The following is a 24,032-nucleotide window of genomic DNA, read 5'->3' on the forward strand; positions in this document are numbered from 1 at the left end:
CATTACGGCAAGCCTCACTTCCGGGCTGAACATTATGGCAAGCCTCACTTCCGGTCTGAACATTACGGCAAGCCTCACTTCCGGGCTGGAATCTGCCTTCTTGGGTTCCTTTGCCCCCATGTGGTGCAGAGCGGGCACCTGTGCCCACGGACTCGCTGCCCCACACTCCCGGCCCTTTCCTCCTCCTCCAGCCTGCCCTCCCTCCGTGTGGCCCGGGGTCCATCTCCTGCGGCCCCGCTGTCGTGTCAGGTGGCCTGGGGCTGGGGCCAGGGCCACTGGAGAGCATGTTAAGGAAGGGAGTCACAGATTTGTCTCAACAGGGGAACAAGGAGGCTTAAACACTAGCCTGGGAAATTTAGCTTTTTCCAAAAATATCTCATAAGTTTGGGAAGATGACAAAAAAGAAGACCCAATTACTAAGTTACTTTCCCAGATAAACAAGAGGACTTACTAGGACTTTTCTTTTGCCCAGCAGCCCGGCCAGTGCCACGGTTCCTTTGCAATGTTCCCATCCCATCCCCAAGGGGAAACAGGTTTCTCTTTCTAGGACACAAGGTGCCCAACTTATTGTTGGCACTCAGCAAACAGCTCAAAGCACCCACTGGCAGGCCAGGGGCAGGGCTCCATACTCCCCAGAGACAGCTGGGCACCAGGAGCTAAAATGACAACGTGGTCACCTTGAAGCCTGTGCTCAGAAGAGACCCTTCAGGCCTGCCCTGTGCCCCGCACCACCTCGCCAGGCTAGTCACTGAGGAGCACACAGGGCTCCGAGGACACACTTGTGTGTGTTCCTTCCTGAATGGTTCTTCAAATGAAAAGCCACACTAGGCCAGGCGCGGTGGCTCATGCCTGTAATCCCAGCAGTTTGGGAGGCCGAGGCGGGAGGATCACCTTAAGTCGGTAGTTTTGAGACCAGCCTGACCAACATGGAGAAACCCCGTCTCTACTAAAAATACAAAAAAATCAGCCGGGCGTGGTGGTGCATGCACGTAATCCCAGCTACTTGAGAGGCTGAGGCGGGAGAATCCCTTGAACCCGGGAGGTGGAGGTTGCAGTGAGCCAAGATTGCGCCATTGCACTCCAACCTGGGCAATGAGCGAAACGCCGTCTCAAAAAAAAATTAAGCCACGCCAAAGTCTTCCCAACAAAATCAATTCCCCTCGTGTGCCCACAAAAGCTAAAATAAAGGAATGGCTGGTAAGGACACATGTTGGACTCGGAAAATATTAAAATGCAATACTGTAACGACAGCTTATTCTTTAATAAAAGTCAGGGGTGTCAGTTGCGTCACTGGTAAGACGTGGTGGCGCTCCACGACCGACCAGCAGCGCTGGGAGGGGACACGCAGAACCCACCTTCCAACCACGCCCAACGCATCACAGAAATGCCTGCTCGTTTGTTTTGATTCATATACAAAATTACAAAATATTTCCTGCCCCAAATTCTTAACGAAAATGAAAGAAAACCCTAGAATGCGGTGGTTTTACAAATATATTAGCCCAGAACATCCTAGGCAGCTGCGCGGGCCGCGAGTGCGGCAGGGCGCAGGGCAGCACCCAGAGCCCCGGCCAGCGCGAAACGGACGCAGGCGCATCCCCAGCCCTCCGTGGCGTCTCAGAAGCAGATCGCTCAGGCCTGGCCCGATCGGGTTTGGTGTTGCCTCCGGAAGTCGAGACGACGGTGCTGCTCAGTATCTTCCGCCTTTCCGCACTATGGTGGGCAGGCGACACTGCTGCGGGGCAGGCTTAAGGTCCTTCCGCGGATCTGTCTGTCAAAGAAAAATTACAGACACAAAATTCAGTGGCGGCCTGGGCTGGGTCGAAGAGCAGCGCTGTCAGAGAAGCTGGTTCCGCGCTACCTTCTTGCTCGCAGGGATGCACTTCAAGGGTCTCAGCACCGGCACTCTTCCATTTGTTCCAGATCCAAGCACGGACTGCAGCGTGGGGCTGGAGTAAGACGACAGTTTGACCACTCCCGAAAGCTTTAGTTTGGGCAGTTCCATGACATAGGCTGGTCCTTGTCTCTTGGGATGGTCCTCCTCTTGCTCTAGGGACTGTTTCTTGAAACAGAACAGAGGCCAGATGGACATAAAACGCTTTCTGCTTTATGGAAATTAGGAAAAACGAAAGAGGCTCTTTTGTATTGCTTTTGCCTAATACAATTTCTTGACCATGAGATGTGACTGGGACACATCCACCAGGTCCCAGACACCCCAAGGGAGTGGCTGCTCACTAGAGTCCCACGGGGGAGGCCAAACCTTCAGGGGGAACCTGAAGAATGCCAACTGCAAGCTGAGCAGTGCGGGCGGCAAAGGGCTCGCGGGCTGTGGTGCCCACACCTCCTGCCTCCTGCTCTAGCTCCAAGGTCTCACACCCTGATCTGCCTGTCGCCTGGTTTTGGGTGGCTTGTGAGCTAAGGATGGTTTTACATTTGGGGTTTTTTGTTTTTGTTTTGTTTTTTGCGACACGGTGTTTGTTGCTCTGTAGCGCAGACTGGAGTGCAGTGGTGCAATCTTGGCTCACTGTAGCCTCAGCTTCCTAGGCTCAGGCGATCCTCCTGCCTCAGCCTCCCAAGTAGCTGGGACCAAAGGCACACACCACACCCAGCTAATTTTTAAAACAGATGGGGTGGTGGGGCAGTGGTCTTGCCTACGTTGCCCAGGCTGGTCTCAAACTCCTGGCCTCAAGTGACCCTACCTTGGCCTCCCTAAGCACTGGGTTTACAGGTGTGGCCCACCGCATCCACCCGGTTTTTATATTTTTTAATGATTGAAAAAAAAAGTTTCATGGCATGTGAAAATTATGTGAAATTCAAATTTTAGTGTCCCCAGTTCTACTGTAACGCAGCCTCCATGTGGTTCATGTGTTGCCTCCAGCTGTTTTCACACCGCAGCAAAGTGGGGAGTGTAACGAACACCCCATGGCCGTGGGGCCTAAAATATTTCCTATCGGGCCCTTAGAGAAAAGCATGCTGACCTCGGATGTGACTGAGGGTGGGGACTTGGGTGAATGCCGGCCAGGAGTGACATCAAGGGTTTGAAGCAGACCCTCTGTCCAGGAGGGAGCAGAGGCAGAGCAGGGACAGTAGTGAGAAGGCCACCTGTGGTGACTTAGGCAAGGTGAGGAGGACGTAGGAGGCAAGAAGGCGAAGCCCCTGTGGGATGAAGGAAGGGTCCACGGGGGGCCTGGGCAGTTGACGAAGTTGCCGCTGCCGGAGGGAAGTCCACGGGAAGCCACAGGGAAAAAGCACGTTTGGGGAAAGATCAGGAGGAGTTTCAGCAAGTTTGTCTTTTGGACATTCAAGTGGAGCTGTCAAATCGGGGGCCAACGGGACACAGGAGCCTGGCTTTCTGGAGAGCAGCCTGACTGCAGCTCTGGGTTCCCAGCTCCCAAGCGGTCAGGGAGCACTCGGTAAAGGCTGGGAGGGGCGAGTGACGTACAGACGACCAAACAGATGAATGATGGAAAGGCACGCTGTCACACTGTTGGGGTGCCAGCCCAGAACTGGGAGACTGGTGCGACCCTGCCAGCAGGTGACACAGGACTGCACCAGGCTAGGATGCCACACGGTAGGTGGGAAGGTGAAGGCACTGAGGAGTGAAGCTGGCATTTCTCAACCCAAAATGTGTACAACCTCTGCTGATGGGACGAAGTGCTCATCTGGGGCCAGGCAGAGACAGCGACTTGAGACCTGTCACTGGCTGGGTGGGTGACTTGGGCCTAGGACTTAAGGCCTGTCACTGGCTGGGTGGGTGACTCGGGCCTAGGACTTGGGGCCTGTCACTGGCTGGGTGGGTGACTTGGGCCAGCATTGCATCTTCTTGGCGCCTCCCTCCAGGGCCGTTCTGAGGGGCGATGTCTGCACGGTGCTTTGGCATAGAACCTGGCACCTGCACGTGGTCATCAGGACAGACACAAAAGTTGATGCAAGCGTCCCCTCTCTGGGCCTGCTCACATGGGATATTCGTCATCAATTCTTAGCTACTGGGGCAGAAAGGGCTTGAGCAAATAGAACTGGGGTCCCTGATGTCCCAACACATGGAGCCATCAACTCGCATGCTGTTCAGGCCTTGACTAACAATGTGGTATGCCACAGCCTCCACAGGTGGCGTCCTCCTCAGAGAGACACAGGCCACCTGAGGGCATCCAGTCCTGGCTGAGCTAGGCAGTCTCTGGCTCCGATTTCGCTTAGTACCTGCTTTCTGCCCTCCTTGGAAATCTGGCAGCTGTTACTGAGTGGTTCCGGTGCCACAGGGTGCTCCGGAAAGACAGCTTTTCTGTGGCTGCCCAGAGCCCGCTTCTCTGTTTTCCTACGGGGAAGGAGAAGAGAACGGAGCAGCTCCACTGAGAGCCCGTGGAGCACACGGCCTATTGGCTTGTCTCCAATTTGTCTACTGTGTGAGTTGTCACTAGCTCTTCTTTTCCGCCTGAGCTGTAATCAGGAGACTTTTTTTTTTTTCTTTTCTGTCTCAGCCTGACAGTCTCTGGGCCAGGAACAGAGCTGGCTCCACGAACCAGAAGCACTGCCTACCCAGGGACTCGCAGTTTCAGATCAAACTGTCACCTCCACAGTTACGCAAACAGGAGTGTCCAGAGGTACGGAATTAGATGACCTCAGGGTAGACATGTCTTAGATTCACATTCAGCAGGTACTTCCAGTGCCAGGTGACATTCAAAGTGCTCTAACATCTCAGAATGCATCCTGTTCACACCATTTACAAGGGCCGCACACCAGGCTCTTCTAGAAGGCTTATTACCCGTAGCCTTGGCGTCAACCGCAAAGTGGACAGCCAGCCCCTCTTTCTCCTGCCATGGAGCTGCTAACATCCTCATTTTGGGGAGGATGCACCAGAATGCAGCAAGGTGTGGGCCCCAAGAGGCCCTGACCACTCTTCAGGATAGAGAGCGCGATTCCCAAGAACCAGGGACCCTCCAGAGGGCAGTCCCTTGCCCCACCATGTGCCCATGGGTCTCATTTGCCAGGTCCTGCATCTGCCCCACCGAACCCACGAGAGTGCCTACCTCTGTTCTTGGAAGTAGGGGTGCTGCAGGGCCTGGTGGGCGGCGATTCTCTCATCGGGATCGTAGGCCACCATTGCGTGCAAGAGGGAGAGGCATTGTGGGGACAAATTGGTTGTCAGTAGAGGTATTCCTGATCCCTTTTTAAAAGGAAAATCAAAATTCATAGCTCTCGACCTGTATTAAAAGCCCAATGATAATAAATGGTCATGCTGTCACTGAGCGCACCGGCGGTCCACCATCACAACTAAGGGCTCTGTGTGGTGGGGAACGGTTTATGACTGCAGAGTCTACACCTGTCCCAGCCCACAGAACGTGCACCACCAAGAGGGACCCCTGATGTAAATGATGGGCTCTGTGTAGTAATGAGATATCCACGGTTCATCGACCATAACAAACACACCACTCGAGGCGGGTGCTGACGACAGGGGAGGCTGTGTGCACATGGGGACAGGGCTCTATGGAAACCTAAAACTGCTCTTAAAAAAATCTATTAAAAAATAGTCTATTATAAAGGGGGGGATCTGTTATGCTATAAATGTAAGAAAACTACCTTTCCTATAAAAGATTAATATCACCTTCCCACATGAGAAGATGAAATAAAAGTTTAACAAAAAAAGAAGAGTCCAAAATTGTTGCCACCTTCTCCCTCCCTGGGATGTGGGGGCTGCTGGGTGCTACTCGCCCCCTCAGCCCACAGGCCCTCCCTGGGAAGTCCCAACTCCCCAGCCTCAGCTTCATCAGAATGACCCTAAGAGTCCGGGAACACCTCTTCCAGGCGTTGGTCCTGCCAGCAGGGCTGTGGAGGGCTGCAGAAAGCCCTCACCACCTATGCTCTGTGCTTGCGGAACGTTTCCACCCAAAGGCTTCTAAGTCCTGTTTAAATTACTCAGGGAACAAAGCCTGACTCCCCGGCCCTCAGAAAGCCTGTGACAAATCTTTCTGTGATGCTCAAGGAAGAGCTCACCTTGGAGACCCTTAAAAGTGCTGGGCTCTGTCTGAGCAGCCACTCACTGGCCCTCAAGTGAACTTGAAGCCCTGTTGTCGGCCGAAGGAGCTCCTGAGAGGGGTTTGAGGGACGCACAGGGAGGGGCTTGCCCTGCCGCAGGTCCTAGCAGGGGAGTGAGTCCATGTCCACTCTCAGAGCACAATACTTACTGTTTGAACTTGGTGAGGGTCTTCTGAGCAGGTGTGCCGATAACATCGTGGATTTTTGAGATTTGGTCCAGTTCATTTACTCCAGGAAAGAGGGGCTGCAGACTGGAAGGGCACAAGGGGCACTGTGGTCAGTGTTAGGGCGGAGCCAGCAGACTTCACCAATTACAGACCATCTGGACCGCACAAGGGGGGATCGTGGGAAGCATAAACAAACTTTACCTACACCCTTCTGTAAATTCCTGCTGTTCATCTAGCTGCTACCATAAACATCACAAGGTGATATGTGGCAAAATTAACCAGCAAACAACCCCGGGATGTGACTATACCGAAGAACTCCCTCAAACTCCCCTCCCCAATATAAACCCCTCAATCTGTAAGCTTGGGACTGCTTCCTCTGACTGTTAAGCAGCTGGTGGCAGGTTAATAAAAACTTGCTTGCCTGACTTTGGGTCAATTTTTCCTTTCTCTGGGCTGACCTAACATTCTGGTGCCGAAACCCGGGAAGGGGGATAGACTCTGGCCAGGACTCGCTCACTATCAATCTCTCTCTCTCTCTCTCTCTTTCTCTCTCTCTCCCTCCCTCCCCTATCACTGCTCTCCTGGCCAATCTCCCCTTCCCCGAACCTGCCGAAGACCCAGAGAATCTCCTAGACTCTCCCATTGCTGGTGACTTCATCCACCATCAAAGCCTCTGCCAGGGTGAGTAAAAAGAGACTGTTGCCATTCCCTGGAACTCTTGACCGTCCATCTCTCCGTTTCCAAAAGACCCAGCGCTGGGCCAAGGGCTTCCTCCAGCCTCCAGGCCTCTGGTTCCTCCGTTTCAAGGACGCCTGACACGGCGGTTACCTCCTCTATTCCTGACAAGTTCCGCGGGAAAGGGGACATCACCGGCAGTCTCTTCTTCCTCTACCCCTCTCCCTTCCATTCACTATGGGAGCCTCTCAGTCTATTCCTCCTAAAACTACCCCCCTTGGGTGCCTCCTACACAATCTGTATACTCTTGGCCTCCGTTCAGAAATCTGCCCTAAAAGGCTTATCTTTTACTGTAACACCACATGGCCTCAATACAAATTAGACCATGGCTCCCAATGGCCTGAAAATGGCACTTTCGATTCCGACGTGCTCAGAGACTTAGACAACTTTTGCCACCGCAGTGGGTAGTGGTCTGAGATTCCTCATGTTCAGGCTTTCTTTACTATCCGTAGTCGTCCCTCCCTCTGCCAGTCCTGCTGTACTTTTCAAATTCTCCTCGCCTGCTCCAAACCCGACTCGCCTCCTGCTCCCCTCATCCCAATAGCCCCAGCGGACGACTTCTCCTTCTTTGATCCCGCCGATTTCTCCCCTCCTCGACAACATCCTAATCCTCCACCGGAATAGCATGACTCCCCACCGTATGCCTCCGCTCCGGCTCTACCTCTCTCTCCCCTTCTCTCCAACCACTCCGCCTCCGAGTCTGAGTCCTCCCCATCTCCACCCCTTACTCGTTCTCGAGCCCAACACACCCAACAGTCTGCTCCCTTGCTTCTTCTCCGGGAAGTGGCATGGGCCGAAGGGATGGTCCGTGTCCACGTCCCCTTTTCCCTCTCCAATGTCTCCCAAATTGAGAAACGTCTCAGGTCCTTCTCCGATCCCGACACTTATATCAAAGAATTTAAATATCTCACCCAGTCTTATGAACTTACTTGGCATGATCTCTATATTATTTTGTTTTCTACCCTCCTTCCGGAAGAAAAGGAAAGAGTGTGGCTTGCAGCCCAGGCCCAGGCCGATGACCTCCATCGGCAAGATCCTACTAGGCCAGTAGGGGCCGCTGCAGTTCCCGGAGAAGAGCGTACCTGGGCGTATCAACCCACAGGCCCCGGCCAGGCCTCCTGTAATCATATGGTTACTTGCCTCACTGCAGGCCTTAACAAAACTGCCCATAAGGCTGTAAATTTCGAAAAACTCAAAGGAATCTCCCAAAAGGCCAACGAAAACCCTGCCCAATTCCTTTCTCGCCTTATAGAGACTCTCCAAAACTACACGCGCGTCGATCCCGCCTCCCGGGAAGGAACTATTGTTCTTAACACCCATTTTATTTCCCAATCTGCCCCCGACATCTGGCGCAAACTTAAAAAGGCTGAAGATGCCCCTCAGACCCCACAACGAGACCTCCTTAATCTGGCTTTCAAAGTCTTTAATAACAAGGATGAGGAAAATAAATTAGATAAAGCCCAAAGAGATCGTGCTAAATACCAGCTTCTAGCAGCGGCTATCCATCAACCCAGCCATATTACCCAAGGGCACAAAAGACCCGATAGCAGCAACCCTCCGGGCCTTGTTTTAAGTGTGGCAAAGAAGGCCACCGGGCGTGGGCATATCCTAACCCTCGAGTGCCAAAGAGTCCTTGTCCAGTGTGCCTGCAGACGGGCCACTGGAAGTCCGACTGTCCTCTCAACAAACGGACAGACAAGCCTGCTCCTCAGAGCCACCGCCCCTTTAACAAGACAAAAAGTGAAGAATCGCTTGCATTCCCGCAGCTCCTCGGCCTAGCCGCTGAAGACTGACCGGGCCCAGAGCCCCCGCCCCATCTGCCATCACTGCATTGGAGCCCAGGGCAACTCTGTGAGTAGCAGGTAAGCCGATCTCTTTTTTAATCCATAAGCGGGGCCACCTACTCAGCTATGCCTGAATTTTCAGGACCCACTCATCCCTCTCAGGTCTCAGTCGTGGCGGCTGATGGACTCATCTTGGGTCCACGCGCCACCAGACCCCTTACTTGCTCTCTGTTTGATACTGTTTTCTCGCGCTCTTTCCTTATCATGCCTCATTGCCCTACCCCCATCCTAGGCCAAATTCAAAGCCAAATTCAAATTCAAATTTTGGCCAAATTCAAAGCTTCTATCACCCATTTCTCTCTCCCTCAACCGGAGTCCCTCCTACTCCTTTCTGCGAGTCCAGCCCCTGACCCCTCCCTCCAGCACCCACTTCCCACCTCTCTTGTAAACCCAATAGGGTGGGACACCACCACCCCTTCCCTAGCTGCTCACCATGACCCCATCAAAATCCAGTTAAAAGACCTCTCTAAATTTCCCAGCATCCCCAAAAACCCCATCTCCCTAACCCACCAAAAAGGCTTACGGCCCATCACAAACAAGCTCTGTTCACGCCGTCTTCTTAGGCCAACACGTTCTTCATATAACACCCCCATCCTCCCGGTTAAAAAATCAGATGGCTCATACCGACTCCCGCAAGACCTCCGAGCCATCAATCAGGCTGTCCTTCCTATTCATCCCATAGTCCCTAACCCCTATACACTTCTCTGTCTCATTCCCTCCAACACCACCTGCTACACTGCTATGGACCTAAAAGATGCCTTTTTTACTATTCCCCTGCACCCTGATTCCCAAAACCTCTTTGCTTTCACCTGGACCGACCTTGACACCCTCCAGTCACAACTAACCTGGACTGTCCTCCCTCAAGTCTTCAGAGATAGCCCTCATTTCTTAGGACAAGCTTTAGCTCGAGATCTCACCTCCTTAAACCTTTCCCCTAGCCGTCTCCTTCAATATGTGAACAATCTTCTCCTTTGCAGCCCCTCTCTAGAAGACTCTCAAACCCACACAGTCACTCTCTTAAACTTTCTCACCACCAAAGGGTATAGAGTCTCCCCCTCCAAAGCTCAACTTTCCACCTCCATAGTAACTTACCTAGGAGTTCAACTTTCCCCTGGGACCTGGGCTATGACCCTTGCCCTAGCAGCACTAATAGATAATCTGCCCCCGCCCTCCTCCAAAAGCAAAGTTCTCTCCTTCCTAGAACTAGCGGGCTTTTTTAGAATATGGATTCCCAACTTTGCCCTCCTAGCTCACCCGCTCTGTGAAGAAGCCAAAGGTCCTCTCAATGAGCCTCTAAATCCCTCGCATAACATACTCCCCAACTTCTGCAAACTTCAAACCGCTCTTGTCACTGCACCAGCTCTGTCCTTACCTGGTATCTCCCAACCTCTCACACTCTATACTGCTGAAAGCTGAGGAATAGCCCTCGGTGTCTCAGGGCAACAGAAAGGAGACCCTCCTTCCTTTGCCCCTGTAGCCTACCTCTCTAAACAGTTAGACAACACAGTCAGAGGATGGCCAACCTGTCTTGGAATACTAGCAGCAGCAGCCACTTTAAGCTCTAAGCAGGAAACTAACATTCAGTCAAAATACCACCATCTACAGTCCTCATAATCTACACCATCTCCTCTCCTCCTGAGCATTAGGCTCCCTCCTTCCCGGATTCAATTACCCCATGCCCTCTTTATCAAAACTCCCGAATTCAGTCTTGCCAAAAGTGCTCCCTGCAACCCAGCATCCTTACTCCCTGTATCTTCTTCCCCTCCTACTCACTCTTGCGCTGATGTCCTAGATCGCCTGCAGCCGCACTCTCCTAACATTTCCTCCAAGCCTCTTACCAACCACGATGACCAGCTATTTATAGATGGCTCCTCTTCCGGGCCCACTGGCTCCCCCAAAATTGCTGGGTATGCAGTTGTTTCCCTTGAACCAAGTAATTGAAGCTAAGCCCCTACCTCCAGGAACCTCCTCTCAAAAAGCAGAACTCATAGCTCTCACCAGAGCCCTAACCCTTTCCAAAGGCAAATGAGTCAACACTTACACAGACTCCAAAGATGCATATCACATTCTTCATTCCCACGCCACCATCTGGCAAGAGAGGGGATTCCTTACTGCCAAAGTGACCGTATCACTAATCGCCCTCTTATTTACCAACTCCTTCAGGCCGCACATCTCCCAACTGAGGCAGGAGTTATACACTGTCGGGGACATCAAACAGGAACAGATAAAATCTCAAGAGGCAACAGAAAGACCGATGGGGCAGCAAAAGAAGCCTCCCTTTCTTCCGCTCCTGCCTCCCTCCTCCTCATTACCCCTACAGTCCAACCTCAATACTCCCCCACTGAAAAAGCCTCATTGCTACAACAAGGAGCCTTCCTCCAGGGGGACTGGATAGATAAGGACCAGAAGCTAGACCTTCCCCAGGGCCAAACCAACAAAATCCTGACATCTCTCCACCAATCCTTCCATATTGGTGCATGTCCCCTGTATCTCCTCCTCCGCCCATATTTCTTCTCCCCTCACCTATTTACCTCACTAAAAAGTATAACTTCAAACTGTCATATATGCTCTGTCACCTCCTCTCAAGGAGCCCTCCATTCCCCATCTATTCCTACACACCAGCTAAGAGGAACACTCCCAGGGGAAGACTGGCAAATAGACTTCACCCACATGCCTCCAGTCAAAAATACAAGACTCCTTCTCACTCTTATAGACATCTTCTCTGGGTGGGTGGAGGCATTTCCTACCTCTTCAGAAAAAGCCGCAGTAGTCTCCCAGATACCTACAAGAGAAATCATCCCTAGCTTTGGTCTCCCTCGCTCCAATCAATCAGACAATGGCCCTGACTTCATTTCCCAAATCACCCAACAGCTCTCCCGGTCCCTCGGCACCCAGTGGCACCTCCATATCCCATATTGACCCCAACCATCAGGAAAAGTCGACAGGGCAAATGGAGTCCTTAAAACTCAGTTGATCAAACTCACTCTAGAAGTCCAGAGGCCCTGGACTTGCCTCCTACCCATAGCTCTAGCCAGCATCAGAGCCAGCCCAAAGGCACCCTCCTTCCTCAGCCCATTTGAATTAATGTATGGATGCCCTTTCCTCTTACAAAACAGGCCTCTTTCTGATTCTCAATTAGAATACCTCCCAGCACTCTCCCCCATCCGCCACCTCCTCTGCAAACAGGCAGACCAGGCCCTCCCAACACCACATAAAGGCCTCACTGACCAGACCCTCCTACCAGAACATGTTTTTCTAAAAACCCTTAACCCGGCTGGGCGAGGTGGCTCACGCCTGTAATCCCAGTACAATGGGAGGCCGAGTTGGGTGAATCACAAGGTCAAGAGATTGAGACCATCCTGGCCAACATGGTGAAACCCCTTCTCTACTAAAAATACAAAAATTAGCCGGGCATGGTGGCACGCACCTGTAGTCCCAGCTACTCGGGAGGCTAAGGCAGGAGAATCACTTGAACCTGGGAGGCAAAGGTTGCAGTGAGCTGAGACTGTGCCCTGCACTCCAGCCTGGCGACAGGGAAGGACTCTGTCTCAAAACAAAAAACAAAAATCAAACAAAAAAGAACCCTTAACCCAACCAGCCTTAAACCAAAATGGGAAGGCCCTTTCCAGGTCATCCTTACTGTCAGGCCTCTGAGCCCAAGCCTGCACGTACACATCCAGATGGCCCGAAGCAAGTGAAGAATCACAAAAGAAGTGAAAATGGCTGGCCCTGCCTTAACTGATGACATTACCTTATGAAATTCCTTCTCCTGGCTCAGAAGCTTCCACACTGAGCACCTTGTGACCCCCTTGCCCCTGCCCGCCACAGAACAACCCCCTTTGACTGTAATTTTCCTCTACCTACCCAAATCCTCTAAAACGACCCCACTCCTATCTCCCTTTGCTGACTCTCTTTTCGGACTCAGCCCGCCTGCACCGAGGTGAAATAAACAGCCTTGTTGCTCACACAAAGCCCGTTTGGTGGTCTCTTCACAGGGACACATGTGACATTTGGTGCCGAAACCCGAGACAGGAGGACTCCTTCGGGAGACCAGTCCCCTGTCCTTGCCCTCACTCCGTGAGGAGATCCACCTACAACCTCGGGTCCTCAGACCAACCAGCCCAAGGAACATCTCACCAATTTCAAATCAGGTAAGTGGTCTTTTCACTCTCTTCTCCAGCCTCTCTTGCTACCCTTCAGTCTCCCTGTTCTTTCAATTCCAGTTCTTTTTCCTCTCTAGTAGAGACGAAGGAGACACATTTTATCCGTGGACTGAAAACTCCAGCGCCAGTCACAGACTTGGGAAGACAGTCTTCTCTTGGTGTTTAATCACTGCAGGGACGCCTGCCTGATTATTCACCCACACTCCATTGGTGTCTGATCACCTTGGTCATTCACCCACATTCCCTTGGTGGCAAGTCAACTGTGGGGACGCCTGCTTTGGCTGCTCACCACCCTCCTTCTCCATGTCTCTACCCAAGTCAACTGCGGGGACACCTGCTTTGGCTGCTCCCCACCCTCCTTCTCCATGTCTCTACCCTCTCTTTTCTCTGGGCTTGCCTGCTTCACTAGGGGCAATCTTCCACCCTCCATTCTCCCTTCTTCTTCCTTAGGCTGTATTCTCAAAAACTTAAAACCTCTTCAACTCTTGCCTGACCTAAAACCTAAGTGTCTTATTTTCTTCTCCAACACCACTTGACCCCAGTACAAACTCGATAATGGTTCTAAACAGCCAGAAAATGGCACTTTTGATTTCTCCATTTTACAAGACCTGGATGATTTTTGTCGAAAAATGGGCAAATGGTCTGAGGTCCAGGCATTCTTTTACACATCGGTCTCTCCCTAGTCTCTGCTCCCAATGCGACTCATCCCAAATCTTTCTTCTCTCCTGTCTATTCCTTCAGTCTCCACTCCAAGCTCTGAGTCCTTTGAATCCTCCTTTTCTACAGACCCATCTGACCTCTCCCTTCCTCCCCAGGCTACTCCTCGCCTGGCCGAGCCAGGTCTCAATTCTTCCTCAGCCTCCGCTCCCCCACCCTATAATCCTTTAATCACCTCCCCTCCTCACACAGGGTCCAGCTTACAGTTTCACGTGGGGAGACTAGCCCTCCTGCACCTGCCCAACAATTTCCTCTTAAGGAGGTGGCTGGAGCCGAAGGCTTAGCCAAGGTTAATGCTCCTTTTTCTTTATCTGACCTCTCCCAAATCAGTTAGTGTTTAGGCTCTTTTTCATCAAATATAAAAACTCAACCCAGTTCATGGCCCATTTGGCAACAACCCTTAGACGCTTTACCGCCCTAGACCCAGAGGGGCCAGAAGGCCATCTTATTCTCAATGGGCATTTTATTACCCAATCTGCTCCTGACATTAGAAAAAGCTCCAAAAATTAGATTCCGGCCCTCAAATCCCACAACAGGACTTAATTAACCTCGCCTTCAAGGTGTACAATAATAGAGTAGAGGCAGCCAAGTAGCAATGAATTTCTGAATTTCAATTCCTTGCCTCCACTGTGAGACAAACCCCAGCCACATCTCCAGGACACAAGAACTTCCAAATGCCTGAACCGCAGCAGCCAGGCCTTCCTCCAGAACTGCCTCCCCAAGGATCTTACTTCAAGCGCCAGAAATCTGGCCACTGGGCCAAGAAATGCCCACAGCCCAGAATTCCTCCTAAACCATGTCCCATCTGTGCGAGACCTCACTGGAAATCGGACTGTCCAACTCGCCCAGCAGCCACTCCCAGAGTCCCTGGAACTCTGGCCCAAGGCTCTCTGACTGACTCCTTCTCAGATCTTCTCGGCTTTAGCGGCTGAAGACTAACGCTGCCCAATTGCCTCGGAAGCCTCCTGGACCATCACAGATGCTTTGGCTAACTCTTACAGTGGAGGGTAAGTCCATCCCCTTCTTAATCAATACGGAGGTTACCCACTCCACATTACCTTCTTTTCCCTTGCCTCCACAATTGTGGGTATTGACGGCCAGGCTTCTAAACCTTTTAAAACTCCCCAACTCTGGTGCCAACTTGGACAACATTCATTTATGCACTCCTTTTTAGTTATCCTCACCTGCCCAGCCCCCTTACTAGGTCGAGACATTTTAACTAAATTATCTGCTTCCCTGACTATTCCTAGACTATAGCCACACCTCATTGCTGCCCTTTTCCCCAGTTCAAAGCCTCCTTCGCATCTTCCCCTCGTATCTCCCCACTTTAATCCACAAGTATGGGACACCTCTACTCCCTCCCTGGCAACTGACCACACACCCCTCACCATCCCGTTAAAACCTCATCACCCTTACCCGCTCAACGCCAGTATCCCATCCCACAGCACACTTTAAAAGGATTAAAGCCTGTTATCACTCGCCTGCTACAGCATGGCCTTTTAAAGCCTATAAACTCTGCTTACAATTCCCCCATTTTACCTGTCCAAAAACCGGACAAGTCTTACAAGTTAGTTCAGGATCTGCACCTTATCAACCAAATTGTTTTGGCTATCCACCCTGTAGTGCCAAACCCATATACTCTCCTATCCTCAATACCTCCCTCAACAACCCCTCCACAACCCATTATTCTGTTCTGGATCTCAAACATGCTTTCTTTACTATTCCTTTGCACCCTTCATCCCAGCCACTCTTCGCTTTCACTTGGACTGACCCTGACACCCATCAGGCTCAGCAAATTACTGGGCTGTACTGCCGCAAGGCTTCATGGACAGCCCCCAATACTTCAGTCAAACCCAAATTTCTTCCTCATCCATTACCTATCTCGGCATAATTCTTCATGAAAACACACATGCCCTCCCTGCTAATTGTGTCCGGCTAATCTCCCAAACCCCAACCCTTCTACAAAACAACAACTCCTTTCCTTCCTGGGCATGGTTAAATACTTTCACCTTTAAATACCTGGTTTTGCCATCCTAACAAAACCATTATATAAACTCACAGAAGAAAACCTAGCTGACCACATAGATCCTAAATCCTTTCCCCATTCCTCTTTCCGTTCCTTAAAAACAGCCTGGAAGCTGTTCCCACACTAGCTCTCCCTAACGCATCCCAACCCTTTTTCATTACACAGAGCCGAAGTGCAGGGCTGTGCAGTCAAAATTCTTACACAAGAGCTGGGACCGCGCCCTGTATCCTTTTTGTCCAAACAACTTGACCTCACCGTTTTAGGCTGGCCATCATGTCTCCGTGTGGCAGCTGCCGTCACCCTAATACTTTTAGAGGCCCTCAAAATCACAAACTATGCTCAACTCACTCTCTACAGCCCTCATAACTTCCAAAATCTATTTTCTTCCTCACACCTGATGCATATACTTTCTGCTCCCTGGCTCCTTCAGCTGTACTCACTCTTTGTTGAGTCTCCCACAATTACCATTGTTCCTGGGCCAGACTTCAATCCATCCTCCCACATTATTCCAGATACCATACCTGACCCCCATGACTGTATCTCTTTGATCCACCTGACATTCACTCCATTTCCCCATATTTCCTTCTTTCCTGTTCCTTACCCTGATCACACTTGGTTTATCCATGGCAGTTCCACCAGGCCTAATCCCCACTCACCAGCAAAGGCAGGCTATGCTATAGTATCTTCCACATCTATCATTGAGGCTACTGCTCTGCCCCACTCCACTACCTCTCAGCAAGCCGAACTCATTGCTTTAACTCGAGCCCTCACTCTTGCTAAGGAATTATGCGTCAATATTTATACTGACTCTAAATGTGCCTTCCATATTCTGCCCCACCATGCTGTTATATGGGCTGAAAGAGGTTTCCTCACTACACAAGAGTCCTCCATCATTAATGCCTCCTTAATAAAAACTCTTCTCAAGGCCACTTTACTTCCAAAGGAAACTGGAGTCATTCACTGCAAGGGCCATCAAAAGGCATCAGATCCCACTGCTCAGGTCAACACTTATGCTGATAAGGTAGCTAAAGCAGCAGCTAGTGTTCCAACTTCTATCCCTCATGGCAGTTTTTCTCCTCATCGGTCACTCCCACCTACTCTGCCACTGAAACTTCCACCTATCAATCTCTTCCCACACAAGGCAAATAGTTCTTGGACCAAGGAACATATCTCCTTCCAGCCTCACAGACCCATTCTATTCTGTCGTCATTTCATAACCTCTTCCATGCAGGTTACAAGCTGCTAGTCTGCCTCTTAAAACCTTTCATTTCCTTTCCATCGTGGAAATCTATCCTCAAGGAAATCAGTTCTCAGTGTTCCACCTGCTATTCTACTACTCCTCAGGGATTATTCAGGCCCCCTCCCTTCCCTACACATCAAGCTCGGGGATTGGCCCCTGCCCAGGACTGGCAAATTGACTTTACTCACAGGCCCCGAGTCAGGAAACTAAAATACCTCTCGGTCTAGATAGACACTTTCACTGGACGGGTAGAGGCCTTTCCCACAGGGTCTGAGAAGGCCACCACGGTCATTTCTTCCCTTCTGTCAGACATAATTCCTCGGTTTGGCCTTCCCACCTCTATACAGTCCGATAACAGACTGGGCTTTATTAGTCAAATCACCCAAGCAGTTTCTCAGGCTCTTGGTATTCAGTGGAACCTTCATACCCCTTACTGTCCTTAGTCTTCAGGAAAGGTAGAACGGAACGGACTAATGATCTTTTAAAAACATCTCACCAAGCTCAGCCTCCAACTTAAAAAGGAGGACTCTGTCAAGGATAGAGCCCAAAAACTCACCAACCAAGCAAGTAATTATGCTGAACCCCCTTGGGCACTCTCTAATTGGATGTCCTGGGTCCTCCCAATTCTTAGTCCTTTAATACCTGTTTTTCTCCTTCTCTTATTCGGACCTTGTGTCTTCCATTTAGCTCTCAATTCATACAAAACCACATCCAGGCCATCACCAATCATTCTATATGACAAATGCTCCTTCTAAGAACCCCACAATATCGCCCCTTACCCCAAAATCTTCTTTCAGCTGAATCTCTCCCACTCCAGGTTCCCATGCCACCCCTAATCCCACTTGAAGCAGCCCTGAGAAACATCGCCCATTATCTCTCCATACCACCCCCCCAAAATTTTCACTGCCCCAACACTTCAATACTATTTTATGTTATTTTTCTTATTAATATAAGAAGACAGGAATGTCAGGCCTCTAAGCCCAAGCCGGCACGTATACATCCAGATGGCCTGAAGCAAGTGAAGAATCACAAAAGAAGTGAAAATGGCCGGTCCCTGCCTTAACTGATGATATTACCTTGTGAAATTCCTTCTCCTGGCTCAGAAGCTTCCTCACTGAGCACCTTGTGACCTCCCCTGCCACCCCTGCCCGCCAGAGAACAAACCCCTTTGACTGTCATTTTCCACTATCTACCCAAATCCTCTAAAACGGCCCCACCCCTATCTCCCTTCGATGCCTCTTTTCGGACTCAGCCCACCTGCACCCCGGTGAAATAAATAGCCTTGTTGTTCACACAAAGCCTGTTTGGTGGTCTCTTCACATGGACGCGCGTGACACTTACAACCCCTACTGCAGCCAAACTCTCAGGACATACCCCCTAGTATCACCTTTCCAGGTTAAAGAGAGCTCCCACCTCCGATCCACCAACCAGCACCTCACCAACTTCTAACTGTTATTCCAGCACACTCCTTGCCTGACTCCGTCTCACATCCATCCCAGAAGAAACTTCACATCAGTAAATCCATCCATCTCAAACAGGTTTAAAGTTCTATTACAACTAGCCTCCTTTAATGGAAACACTCTATTATACCCTAATTGCAGGCATTATAATACTTACCCTATTGTTTGCAGTGGGATTATATAGTGTAACTCCTTCCAATTGGAATACCAGCCAAAAAGTCTCCCTCACTTTAGCCTTCTGCCTAATCGTTACCCTTATAGCAGGAATCACAATCACTATCAAACATTCCCACATCCTCCCTAGATGCCCTGCTTTTGTCTATCCTGCCACTTCACTCTCTTCCTTCACGTCCTCTCACAAGATATTTCCTGGTTCCACCCATGGAACAACACCCTGGAGGCCTTTTTCAAGTGGATAACCGACCTTTTCTTCCAAGGCTCTCTCTATGGCTTTACTCTGGGTGAAACCGAACTATTTATTTTTCTGCTCACTATCTGCCTTTCTAACCCGTCTCGTAATCAATACCCCAACCCTTCTTTCAGTCCAACCAATACCTACAACCCCTGAACACCTATACAGAACACTTAATCTCACACACTCCTTACTAAAAAACTCCAATTCCTCTCTGGCAAGAGACTGCTGACTCTGCGTATCCCTCCTCTCCACAACATACAATGCAATCCCTGCCTCAGCCTATAACTGGACTTCCACCCAAGAAAGCTACCATCCTGAAATCCTCATTAACAGCCCCTCAAACTCGACATACAGGCATTAACAAAAATCTCCCCCCAGTTAGCTAGTGAGTTTGGTCCGGCTGTTACAACCTTACATCCCTACTTACGCAACCTAGCCCCCTACCGCAGCTGTGATAAATGCATATGAGTAGGAACCATAACAACCCACAGAATCTTATCCTATCCAGCACCACTGTGCACCAACGACATCTACCCTCAGGCATTCCCCTCAGCCACCTAAATTCCAAACTGTGCAACTTACACCGCACAACTCAAACCCTCCACCGAACAGACTACTCTCAAAGCCACCAACAATATAGACAGGCTTCGTTTCTCTAGCCCCCTAGCCCTTGACACCTCCCACCTTCTTAACAAAAACTCAGTGTACTGCAACGGCCGACACCTCCCATTTATCCCTCTTCCCTTAGCTCCCCTCTCCATGCACCATCCCTGCACCCGCCACCCGCGACTGTGTCCTTATCCCGACATTCAGCAACACTCCCACATGGATCTTAGTGGACACAAAACGCTTCCTCTTACGCTGGGAAAAAAGAACCCACAGCCCCCAGCCTAAAGCAAACACCCTTTACAACCACTCACAGCAGCAGCTCTAGCCGGGGCCCTAGGAGTATGGATGCATGAGGACAACAAAACAGTACATCTTTTTAGCATACACAACCAGTTCTGTCTACCAAGCCAAGGCATACTTTTCCAGTGCAGTACCTCAACTTATATTTGCCTCCCCTCTAACTGGACAGGCACCTGCACCCTGGTTTTCCTCAGTCCAAAAATCAACATTTCCCCAGGAGACCAACCCCTACCAATCCCAATTAATACCCCCATCCGACACCGCCGTGCTATACAACTCATACCTCTATTAGCAGTCCCCGGAATAACTACAGGAGTTGGAACTGAGACTGTGGGATTAACCACCTCTGTTTCCTATTACCAATCCCTCTCCAAAGACCTCACAGATAGCTTGGAAGAGATAGCCAAATCCATTACAACTCTCCAATCACAAACAGATTCTTTAGCAGCAGTGGTTCTTCAAAATCACAGAGGTGTAGACCTACTCACAGCCAAAAAGGGAGGACTCTGCCTCTTTCTAGATGAACAGTGTTGCTTTTATCGTAACCAATCTGGCTTAGTACAAAATTCTGTAAAAACACTAAAGGACCGAGCACAAAAATTAAAGAAAATGTCCCCCGATGGCCAGCGTGGCCCACCTGGTCCTTTAGTACCTGGTTTCCATGGCTAATGCCCCTCCTAGGCCCAGCCATAACCATTCTTCTTTTTCTAGCATTCAGCCCTTGTCTCCTACGCCTTCTCACTCAGTTTTTACAGGACCGTATCGGAGCCTTCAATACAATACAAGATATGATGCGCTCCAAGAATACCAATGGCTCCAAGAACGGCAGTCCCTACTGTCCGGCCTTCCCCCATAACCGTCGCCCCTTCCCAGCAAGAAGCGGCCAGACGCCAACGGTGCCCCTCTTCTATTACCTATTAAAGGGCTGGAATGTTAGGGACAAACTGCCCCAAAAAAGCTTCTTGGTGCTGCCCACCCCTCCCCCTAAAGCTCTGCAACCCTTCTCCGTGTGGTCCACCCTTCCCTCAAGCCTCTTTACATTTCTAAGCCTTTATCTAGGCGCCACGGTAAAGCCAGCAGACTTCATCTGTCAGACCTCGCTGTGATAAGCAAACACCCCAATTACAAACCATCCAGACCTCACAGCAGGAGGTCCTGGGAAGCATAAACAAACTTTACCTACACCCTTCTGTAAGTTCCTGCTCTTCATCTAGTTGCTACCGTAAACATCACAAGGTGATATGTGGCAAAATTAACCAGCAAACAACCCTGGGATGGCCGGGCGCGGTGGCTCACACCTGTAATCCCAGCACTTTGGGAGGCTGAGGCAGGTGGATCACGAGGTCAGGAGATCAAGACCATCCTGGCTAACATGATGAAACCCCGTCTCTACTAAAAATACAAAAAATTAGCCGGGTATGGTGGCAGGCGCCTGTAGTCCCAGCTACTCAGGAGTCTGAGGCAGGAGAATGGTGTGAACCCGGGAGGCGGAGCTTGCAGTGAGCCGAGATCACGCCACTGCACTCCAGCCTGGGCGACAGAGCAAGACTGTCTCAAAAAAAAAGAAAAAAAACCAACCCCAGGATGCGGCCATACCAAAGAACTCCCTCAAACTCCTCTCCCCAATATAAATCCCTCATTCTATAGGCTTGGGGCTGCTTCCTCTGACTGTCTGACTTGCTTGCCTGACTTTGGGTCTATTTTTCCTTTCTCTCAGCTGACCTTACAGTCAGGACATGGCCATGGGTCTCTCCATTCTGCCTAGTCCCCTCGACCAGGCAGACTCGCCCACACGAAACACGAGGAACTCAGCCTGGCGTGTGCAGCGACCTTAGCTGCTGGGAGGCTCCTCTCCCCCTTGTGCTTGACCTTTCTGTTTCCACTTTACCAATAGGTCCGACGTGTTTTCTAAGAGGCAAAAGACAGATCCACATTCCGTCATCTGTCCAGCATGATGTCTGTGGTGAAATGTGACTAATTCACAGTAACCATGATAAATAACCCCACAGTGAGCCTCCCATCAGCCAAGGGGAGTTTTGCTGACAAATTCAGGGTGAGGCAGGTCAGGTTTTGTCAACAAATGAGTCCCAAGAAATCTTTTGGTTTCCAGAGCTTTTATAGATTTTGGAATTGTGGGAACAAGATTTTAAACCTGTGCTGGGCGCGGTGGCTCATGCCTGTAATCCCAGCACTTTGGGAGGCTGAGGCGGGCAGATCACCTGAAGTCGGGAGTTCGAGACCAGCCTGACCAACATGGAGAAACCCCATCTCTACTAAAAATACAAAATTAGCCGGGCGTGGTGGTGCATGCCTGTAATCCCAGCTACTCAGGAGGCTGAGGCAGGAGAATCGCTGGAACCCGGGAGGTGGAAGCTGCGGTGAGCCGAGATGACACCATTACACTCCAGCCTAGGCAACAAGAGCAAAACTCCATCTCAAGAAAATAAATAAAAATAAAGATTTTAAATCTGTATAAATAAATTCAATTCATATTACATGCCACAAATAATATTTTAAAATACAGCTCTGGTGGTAGGCCTAGCTTCTATTCCAGAAAACGGCAGGATCTTATGACTAAAGGAGAGAGGAGGAAATGTGGGTGAGCAGGAAACAGCTCCAAGTGGGGAGATGAGTGCCTCAGTCCAGTTCGGTGACTTGGTGCACCATGGGCCATCTTGTGTGCTGGTGAGATGCAGGTGGCCTTGTGCTCCTGACATCTGCCCCCTCCAGATGAACTCACAGGACCCGGGCTCATGAGAAGGGACTCTTGGTTGACACTTCTGGCTGCAGTGAAATTGCCATTCAGCTTTCCAAAATGAAAAGTTACCAGTATGAACCATCTGGATCAAAGGAGAGTATGTCCTGAAGTGCATTTCTGCAGCAGTCTGTTGAGCAGGCGGGACCAGACTTTGACCCCTCAGATGCGCCCCCAGACCTTAACCTCACTGCCACTTGCCTGGAGACCCACTGGGAGCAAGAGGTGCAGCCCTCCACCCCCATGCGCTTCTTCAACTCAACACCATTCACCTTGGAGTGGGACCAGCCCCCATCTCCTCGTCCCTGGGCCATTGCTCCTTCCCAAAGGCTGGAGGGAGTGGGAAGTTTGGAGGCTGAAGCAGGGAGGGGTGGGATTGGGGCTTTCTAGAGTCCAGCTGTGCCAGAAGGTGCCTCATCCTCACACCTGTGGCCAGGGCACCCTACTTGATATGACTGCACATCTCAGGGGAGGCCTGGCTCACCCCTCCCCACAGCAGCCCCATCAAACACCACATGGCAAGCCCAAGGAGGCAGCTGCCCACACCACCAGGGTGTGCGGGAAGGAGAACAACTGAGGGCTGCTGCTCTTCTCCGGGAAGGGCAGGCAAGGCCAAATATGTACAACAAGTAAAATGAAAGCCTAGTCAATTTTCTGTTAAATTAAAAACAGTAAAACAGAAAGAAAAACCAGAATGACCATGACACCTGGATTCTAAGGGAAGGAGCATGAGCCTGGCTGCCCTGCCCCTCCACTGCAGGAACCAGGCAGGAGCCTGGCCTGGTGCTACCTGGCGATCTCGTAGAACACACAGCCGGCGCTCCACAGGTCCATCTTGTACGTGTAGAATCCGTCGGTGAGGAGACACTCCGGGGCCCGGTACCAGCGGGTGGAGATGTATTCTGTGTACGGCTGCTTGGAATAGACACTCCGGCAGGAGCCAAAGTCCGCTAATTTCAGGACATCCTGCTGGAAGGGGAGAGAAGCAAGGACAAGTAACGTCCCATTATGTGGCTATCGTAATACAAACCACTCCAAATATTTATGCACCAGCAGGAAAATTACTAACATCTAAAGTAGTCTGTAAAATACAAATTACTGGCTTTATGAGCACCTGAAAGTGCCTCCAGCAGATGAGGAAGTGATGTGTCTATTCAGTGGAACAGGTTTACAAATATTCTGGCTATGTTTTACATATATTTCCAAAATGTCTACAGGTTTGGAAAATGGTTAACTCGCGGCGCTTCTACAAACAAATGACACACACTAGTCGTCTGTCCGGTCATGCTGCCAGCTTGCCCAGCAAGGGCTCTTTTAGCCACACAGCCTCAGAGGACCCTGCTGACAGCCAGTGACAGGTGCTGGGAAACAGCAAATTATACGGTTTAAACACAGGTAGTTTAGTGGCTTGGAAGTGAGACAGACCTGAGCTCAAATCTTGCCTCTGCCACATTTCCCTCTAGAAGGTTTGAACGGCCGTCTGAATAGGGTTCATTTTTGTCTGAAGTGTGAAAATGGTGCTTTCTATTATTTTCTTCCAGGTGCAGTCAGTTATGTTGATGGCATTTATTAAA

The 24,032-nt window shown here is 50.6% G+C and overlaps 1 protein-coding gene across 18 annotated transcripts in view; it reads right to left on the bottom strand.

The window, feature by feature from the left end:
* The window catches only part of MOK (MOK protein kinase), an 89,288-nt gene that overhangs the window by 11,527 nt on the left and 53,729 nt on the right, over positions 1-24,032 (bottom strand). For 8 of the 18 annotated variants that reach the window (XM_024231816.3, XM_024231820.3, XM_054530569.2 and 5 more), the window contains 6 exons: positions 23,249-23,427; positions 6,177-6,278; positions 5,022-5,195; positions 4,195-4,309; positions 1,859-2,059; positions 1,227-1,768 (listed from right to left, as the gene is read on the bottom strand). In XM_024231816.3, the coding sequence (XP_024087584.1) occupies positions 1,688-1,768; positions 1,859-2,059; positions 4,195-4,309; positions 5,022-5,195; positions 6,177-6,278; positions 23,249-23,427 (852 nt within the window). In that variant the 3' untranslated portion in view covers positions 1,227-1,687. Of the gene's footprint in view, positions 1-1,226; positions 1,769-1,858; positions 2,103-4,194; positions 4,310-5,021; positions 5,196-6,176; positions 6,279-10,546; positions 10,796-21,425; positions 21,467-22,014; positions 22,034-23,248; positions 23,428-24,032 lie in introns of those variants that run through there. The other 10 variants (XM_024231817.3, XM_024231821.3, XM_054530565.2 and 7 more) reach the window with 9 other exon arrangements.

This window comes from Pongo abelii, chromosome 15 (assembly GCF_028885655.2).
Source record: "Pongo abelii isolate AG06213 chromosome 15, NHGRI_mPonAbe1-v2.0_pri, whole genome shotgun sequence".
Classification (NCBI taxonomy): Eukaryota; Metazoa; Chordata; class Mammalia; order Primates; family Hominidae; genus Pongo; species Pongo abelii.